Raw genomic sequence first — 7,891 nt, 5'->3', positions numbered from 1 at the left:
CTGATCTGTGAAAAATGTACAAGAGAGTCCAGCATAACAGTATGAGGCTAAAGGGAATCACATCAATATCCATAAAGTTAATACTGTTCTATTGTTTCTTTTTTTTTTTTTTTTTGCGGTACGCAGGCCTCTCACTGTTGTGGCCTCTCCCGTTGTGGAGCACAGGCTCCGACGCACAGGCTCAGCGGCCATGGCTCACGGGCCCAGCCGCTCCGCGGCATGTGGGATCTTCCCGGACCGGGGCACGAACCCGTGTCCCCTGCATCGGCAGACGGACTCTCAGCCACTGCGCCACCAGGGAAGCCCTCTATTGTTTCTTGATGAGGCTGTTCCCTTCTGGAGTCAATGGCTGTTGGGAGGATTCTGAGGGTTTTTAAACTAAGATCATTTGCTGGCCAGTAGTCAAACTGAAGTTAGTGGCAAAAGCCTGGGTTAAATCTGCCAGATATCCCACAGCCAAAACCTAAGATAGATTAACGATCCCTCCCTCTGCCCCTGACTTCAGAGTCTAAGGTGTTTTCTTCTTCCCAACCAGGGTTGTTCCTCTCCTTCCACAGCCACGTGATCATTACGACCAGACTCTGCAACAATTACTTCACCTTCTCCTCAGTCCTCCCCATGTCTTCCCACACTATACGCATCATCTCATCCCTAGTTAGCTCAGAAGTTCCTACTTATAAAACGTGTAACACCCTAGACCATCTCCCACCCTCTGACATGTAAGTCATGCCAATATCACCTTAGGAGTTATCACCTCATAATTCATGATCATTATAATCATTTTCTATAATTGCCTAAATCCAGTTACAACTATAATTTCCCATCTGAGTACTGATTTCACTATATGCCATAAGTTTTGGTTTTCATTTTCGTTCATGTCAAGGTATTTTCTAATTTCTCTTGTAAATGCTTCTTTCAAGAAATCATTAGGAAGCTTGTACATGGATTCTTGCAGACTCCGTGTGTGTCTTTTTGCCTTACGATTTGGTTATGTATCCTTAGTACACCACTGTAATAAATCTTAGTCATGACTAAAACTATATGCTGAGTCCTGTGAGTTCTTCTAGGGAATCTCTGAATGTGAAGGTGGTCCTGGAGATCCCTGATATGGGTTATGAGAACTAGATTGCATGAAACATGTAAAGCATTTGGCGTAATTCTTGGCTCATGGTAAATTCTCAAAATAAGAATGGTAAGATTCTTAAATGGTAAAAAATAAGTGGTCACAGTGGCAATGGGGATGACCAGCACAGGGCCATGAACAGCATAGGCACCCAATGTCAATTATTCCAATCCCCATCCTATTCCTTCATTCACTTCCACCATATGCCCTCATATCTCTTAGCCTCTTAGTGAATGAACAGCCCAGTACCTTTATAATGGCATCTCACTGCTGGCAAGTACCTCAAGTTCAGCCTCCTGTTTGATATAGCAGAACAGCAGGGCCGAGAAAGGTGAAATGAAATGTCCCATATCATGTCGTGAGTTGGTGACAGAGTTGAGACAAGAATCCAATTTGCCCTTTAAGTCCTACACTGGCTTCAATGTCACCTGGTACATGAGATGCAGACTAGGAGTAAGGTAATTAACCTGGGGCCAGGCTGTCAAGAACCCAGGTGCTGTGGATGGGTTTCCTTCTCTTCCTGGAAAAAAGAAAACTTGAAAGCTAGGGAGGAAGAGGAGCCATAAATAAGCCCAGCTCTAAGTTAAATGAGACTATTTCTGATCTAAAGGCAGAGTGAAATAATTTTTTTCCCTGCATCTCCATTTCAAAGGTACTGCTGTTGACTCCTAGGGGTTAGGCAGTGGGCAGGAAGTGGCTAGCACTGGGGGAGAAGTCAATATCACTCAGAATTGGAACAAAGGGCAAACAAGACTCAAGGGATAGCCAGTGTAGCCGGTCTAGAGCATGCCCAGAGGAACCACAGCAGGTAAACGAATTCTTTGGCCGGTGCACAGTTGCTTAAAGTTCTGGGCCATGTATGGAATGAAAAGACATGAGATCTGACGGCACCTGAAACCCACTTGAGCCCTGTGGGTCAACCCAGCGACTTCCCTGGTGGTCCAGTGCTTAAGACTCCGCGCATCCCTGGTGGGGGAACTAAGGCCCCACATCCCACATACTGTGCAGAGCGGCCAAAAAAAAAAAAAAAAGAACTCATCCCACCCTCCAGCCCACCACGTAATGTGCAAATGAGGTGAGCCTTAAGTGGTGGCTTCTCTCAGCGCGCACGCATTGGAAACAGCAGCGGTCTAAGCAGATAGGTTAGGGGGTCCCCTGAGAAAGAGAACAAAGAATGACTTTCTTGAGAACCCATTCTGGCCTAACCCATTTTGTGATCTAAGCCCGGCTGCAACGCTTGCCCTTGAACAGGTCTCAGTAATTAATGATCTTAAAGGAGGGAATGCAGAAACACCGGAGGACCAGTCAAGAAACCATAGGGCAGCCTTGGGGCAGCCTCCTGGTTCCTCAAGGGATATACATAATAACATATCTTTGAGTTCTGCAGGAACTAAGCCCCCCCCCCCCAGGTGGAGGATGGAATTAAGATGTCAACCCTCCTGAATTCCATCAACTAAAGCTTGGACTCTGTCAACCTTTGCCCGGATTCTATGCTAAATTCTGCTCCCCTCAAGCCCCCTCATGAATATCCATGATATGCATGTATCATTAGCTTAAACCTTCCCCAACTTTGCTGTTCAGGGTGACACTGCTTTGGGTAAGAGCTCTGGTGTTCTCCTTACTTGCTGCAAGTAATAATAAAGCCTTCCTTCTCCCGATCACAGTGGGCGGGAAGGAGTCAGCCCTCTCCGACACGTCTTCCCCCCTCAGCCCCACTCCCTTACTGATTGCTCCGCAAACGAAATGAGAGACACAACCGTCTGCGCAAAGCTCCGCCGACTTACGGACAGGCGGCGCCTCAGGACTGCGAACTGCCTGCGGCGCCTACCTAAAGACGCCTTTACGGAGGCGGCGGGGAGCGGAAGTACGTCACCGCCTTTCCGGCCCTCAGGCCCCAAGGCCTCTCTAGCAGGCCCGGAGGTCGCCTATGCTGATTGTTGATCCTCCTCGACTGCCCCGCCCACCATCCCACCATGGTGACTCCACCCCCACCCTCACCCGGAGGTGCAGCTGGAGTGGGGAAGGCTGAGACTCGACGCAGGCCTGTGGTCCTTACTCTGCCCTGCTGGGCCCCGGCCATTCCGGAGGACTGGGAGGGCAGCCTCGTGGGCCGATTTCCCAGGGGCAGGCCAGCCTCCACCTGCTGGTATATCTGGCCACCCTTCAGTGGCCCGGACCCAGACGAACGGGTGGCTGGACCTGCTGTCACGGGAAGGGCTCAGTGCCGCGTGATGGGTCAAAGCCGGAAACCGCACTGAGCTGGAGACTCTTCCCCCTCCTCTGAGCACTCCGGCCACATAGGCTCCCTTGGGACGACCCTGCCACATGCCTTAGAAGCACGTCCCCTACACCCTTACACACAGCACACATTGGCCTGGCCTTGTCCTCCAGGTCTCCACTTATTTACCACCTGATCAGTGTGGCCTCCCTGACTCCCCACCCTCCTTCCCGCTCTGCCCCCCCCTTTTTAAAAATTTATTTAATTAATTAATTTAGTTTTGGCTGCGTTGGGCCTTGTTGCTGTGCGCAGGCTTATTCTAGTTGCGACGAACGAGCGGGTGCTACTCTTCATTGCAGTGTGCGGGCTTCTCATTGCAGTGGCTTCTCTTGTTGCGGAGCACGGGCTCTAGGTGTGCAGGCTTCAGTCGTTGGGGCATGTGGGCTCAGTAGTTGTGGCTCGCGGGCTCTGGAGCACAGGCTCAGTAGTTGTCGCACACGGGCTTTGTTGCTCCGTGGCATGTGGGGTCTTCCCGGACCAGGGCTGGAACCTGTGTGCCCTGCATTGGCAGGCGGATTCTTAGCCACTGCGCCACCAGGGAAGCCTTCCACTCTGCCCTTCTTTGCAGCACTTAACACAATTGTGATGATATGCTTCTTCGGTCAAGGCCATAAACTCCAACAAGGCAGGGACAAGGTCTATCTCATTTAGGGTTGTAGCAAAATTTCTGGCAATTGAGTGCACAGTAAACATCTGTTGAATGGATAGAAGGTGCTGTTCCAAGAAAGGGGGAAATGAATGGATGACTGGGTGTGAGTGAATGAATAAATGAAGGTGAGAATGAATGTAAGATGGTGCTGCCATCCATTAAAAACTGAGGGACAAAGTTCAGCTTTTTGGATTTGACCCACAGTTTCTGATTTTATATATATATATATATATATATATTTTTTTTTTTTTTTTTTTTTTTTCACCGCACATCTTGCAGAATCTTAGTTCCCTGACCAGGGATTAAACCTGGGACACCGCAGTGAAAGCACCAAGTCCTAACAACTGTATTACCAGAGAATTCCCTTTTTTTATTTTTTTAAAATTTTATTTATTTATTTATATTTTTGGCTCCGTTGGGTCTTCGTTGCTGCGCGCGGGCTTTCTCTAGTTGGGGCTACTCTTTGTTGCGGTGCACGGGCTTCTCATTGCGGTGGCTTCTCTCGTTGCGAAGCACAGGCTGTAGTCTAGGCGCGCGGGCTTCAGTAGTTGTGGCTCGCAGGCTCTAGAGCGCAGGCTCAGTAGTTGTGGCGCACAGGCTTAGTTGCTCCACGGCATGTGGGAATCTTCCCAGACCAGGGATAGAACCCGTGTCCCCTGCATTGGCAGGTGGATTCTTAAGCACTGCACCACCAGGGAAGTCCTGGGAATTCCCTTTCTGAACATATTCTAAGGCTAAGGAGAGTTGGTGGAGCTGAGTACTTGCTGTGGCTGCCATGAGCAATCAGAGAGGACTTCATGGAGGCAGAGTGTGGATGTTTTCAGCTCCCTGCTGGGAGGAGCTGCACAAGGCAAAGGGAACTCCCTCAAGAGGGGATGTAGGAATCTTATGGTCATCTGAGGAGACAAAGTCCCTGTTTGCAGGTCATTTAGGAAGTTAAAGAGTAACTTGGGGGTCATCAGAACTGGTTGAATCGAGTCTGAACCTCATCACCTATTGCAACAATGAGCTAGGTTGCTTGACTAAACCCTTAGAGTCAACGGTACAGCTTTCCCCTTCTTGGGCCTGCTGGCAGGGACCTGGCCTGACATCTCACAGAAGGTCCCCAGTAAACTGTCAACTCACCTCACCCAAGCTAGAGCAGGTATCAGAAAAAGTCCCCACTACACTCTGAACCTAGATCCTTATTGTAAAATAAAACAGTTTGTTTGAAGTACCTATCATCTCTGACATTTCATAATTCCAAGATTCCCAGTCTGTATTTCTTTTTTTTTTTTGCGGTACGCGGGCCTCTCACCATTGTGGCCTCTCCCGTCGCGGAGCACAGGCTCCGGGCGCGCAGGCTCAGCGGCCACGGCTCACGGACCCAGCCGCTCCGCGGCATGTGGGATCCTCCTGGACCGGGGCACGAACCCGCGTCCCCTACATCGGCAGGCGGACTCCCAACCACTGCGCCAGCAGGGAAGCCCCCCACTCTGTATTTCTTTCTAGAGAAGTATGCAAGCCAGTTGGCGAGAGGCTTGGAGACTGAAGTCTGAGCCTGTGCTTGAAGGGTCCTCTGTCTGGGAGGTTCTGTGGGTCTTTTAAAGATAAGGAAGGGGTGGATGTGAAACTTAGTAAGTGCTCGGTGCATTTCTGCTGAATGAACTAGCAAATTAATGAATACATGAATTCATGAGTAAATAAAGGAGTGAATAATCAGTAAGTCACGGGGGTGAGGATGGAGTCAAGGAAGGCTTGGCAGAGAAGCTGCTGGAGCTGGGTCTGAAAAGGTCAGAACAAAGCCTGAAGCTGGTGAGGGGGCTGTGACCATAGCTAGAGGTTTCCTTCTGGGCTTTTTCCTAGTCCCGCCTCCTCCTCCCACATGACAAGGTCCTAACAAAATCCAGGGGAACGTTTTGCTCCCAGGTACTGTCTCGCCAGGGTTATTTACTGTAACTTGCAGTCACCGGGCAAGGTCCAGGTGGACAGATTTTTCTACCCTCAACTTGTCAAGACCTCCCAAACTCTCTGGCACCCAGAGAACAACGTGTCCAGAGCTCAACCTGGAAGAGCACAGCCATGGTGCTCTGGGGTCTGGTGCTGGGAGCTCTGATGGTGGCCACTGTGGGGTACCTGTACCTGCAGGAGCTGCTCCGGCAACAGAGACCCAAGGAGCCCCCTCTGGATAAGGGCTCCGTGCCCTGGCTGGGCCATGCTTTAGCTTTCCGGAAGAATATGTTTGAATTTCTGAAGCACATGCGGGCTAAACACGGGGACATATTCACGGTGCAGCTAGGGGGCCAGTACTTCACCTTTGTCATGGACCCTCTCTCCTTTGGCCCCATCCTCAAGGATACGCAGAGAAGACTAGACTTTGTGGAGTATGCGGAAAGCCTGGTGCTAAAGGTATTTGGGTACCGCTCCTTGCAGGGAGACTACCAGATGATACACTCAGCCAGCACCAAGCACCTCATGGGGAATGGCTTGGAGGAGCTCAACAAAGCCATGCTGGACAGCCTGTCCTTGGTTATGCTGGGGCCCACGGGCCCCAGTCTGGATGCCAGTAGTTGGCGTGAGGATGGCCTCTTTCACTTCTGCTACAACATCTTGTTCAAGGCCGGCTACCTGGGCTTGTTTGGCTACACAAAGGACAAGGAACAGGACCTGCTACAGGCAGAGGAATTATTCGTGCAGTTCCGCAAGTTCGACCGCCTGTTCCCCAGGTTTGTCTACTCCCTACTGGGACCCCGGGAATGGCTGGAAGTGGGCCGGCTCCAGCGTCTCTTCCATAAGACGCTCTCTGTGGAACACAACATGGAGAAGTACGGCATAAGCAACTGGATCACCTATATGCTTCAGTTTCTGAGGGAGCAGGGAGTCGCCCCAGCCATGCAGGACAAGTTCAACTTCATGATGCTCTGGGCCTCCCAGGGTAACACAGGGCCTACCTCTTTCTGGGTCCTCCTGTTCCTCCTGAAGCATCCAGAAGCCATGCGGGCTGTGAGGGAGGAGGCCACCCAGGTCCTGGGAGAGGCCAGGCTGGAGGCCAAGCAGTCCTTCAACTTTAATGTCAGTGCCCTGCACCGCATGCCGGTGCTGGACAGCGTGATGGAGGAGACACTGCGGCTGAGGGCCGCGCCGACCCTCCTCAGGGTGGTGCACAGTGACCACAGCCTGAAGATGGCCAATGGGCAGGAGTACCTGCTCCGCAATGGAGACATCCTGGCCCTCTTCCCTTATCTTTCAGTGCACATGGACCCCGACATCCACTCGGAGCCCACCACCTTCAAGTACGATCGCTTCCTCACCCCCAGCGGCAGCCGAAAAGTAGACTTCTACAAGGCAGGCAAGAAGATCCACCACTACACCATGCCATGGGGCTCGGGTGTCTCCATCTGCCCTGGGAGGTTCTTGGCCCTCAGCGAGATGAAGCTCTTTGTCCTGCTCGTGGTCACACACTTTGACCTGGAGCTGGTGGACCCTGACACACCTGTGCCACCCGTGGACCCCCAGCGCTGGGGCTTTGGCACCACACAGCCCAGCCACGAGGTGCGATTCCGCTACCGCCTGCGCCTGTGGAGTGAGCTCTGCCCAGGTGGCCGCAAGCCTGGCTAGGGGCTTCCCTTGGGGTCTCCAGCTCCGCTCAGCCCTCTGAAGCCCCAGACCAGCCCTTCCTCTGACCTGCTTGCCCTCTCTGCTCTTTGGCCTCCTTCTAGGCGCCTCACAGGCTGCTTCTTCTCTCTTTAAAACACTGTCTCTCACAGTGGATTCTGCAGAAACTGCCTCTCACAGGAAGTCCAGGGAAGGGGAAATATCTGTGGGCAACTCAGTTTGGGGGCTAATACATGCCTTGACAAGT

The 7,891-nt window shown here is 51.7% G+C and overlaps 1 protein-coding gene across 1 annotated transcript; it reads left to right on the top strand.

Annotated features, from left to right (window-relative positions):
* Positions 1-6,111: 6,111 nt before the first annotated feature.
* Positions 6,112-7,647, top strand: LOC132528050 (5-beta-cholestane-3-alpha,7-alpha-diol 12-alpha-hydroxylase). The gene has a single exon (XM_060164076.1). It carries the CDS (start codon positions 6,112-6,114, stop codon positions 7,645-7,647), a length of 1,536 nt encoding a protein of 511 aa, XP_060020059.1.
* The last annotated feature ends 244 nt before the right edge of the window (positions 7,648-7,891 follow it).

The sequence above is a fragment of the Lagenorhynchus albirostris genome, chromosome 10, assembly GCF_949774975.1.
Source record: "Lagenorhynchus albirostris chromosome 10, mLagAlb1.1, whole genome shotgun sequence".
In the NCBI taxonomy this organism is placed as follows: Eukaryota; Metazoa; Chordata; class Mammalia; order Artiodactyla; family Delphinidae; genus Lagenorhynchus; species Lagenorhynchus albirostris.
The sequence above is the reverse complement of the archived record's forward strand: the minus strand, read 5'-3'. Positions and strand labels throughout refer to the sequence as shown.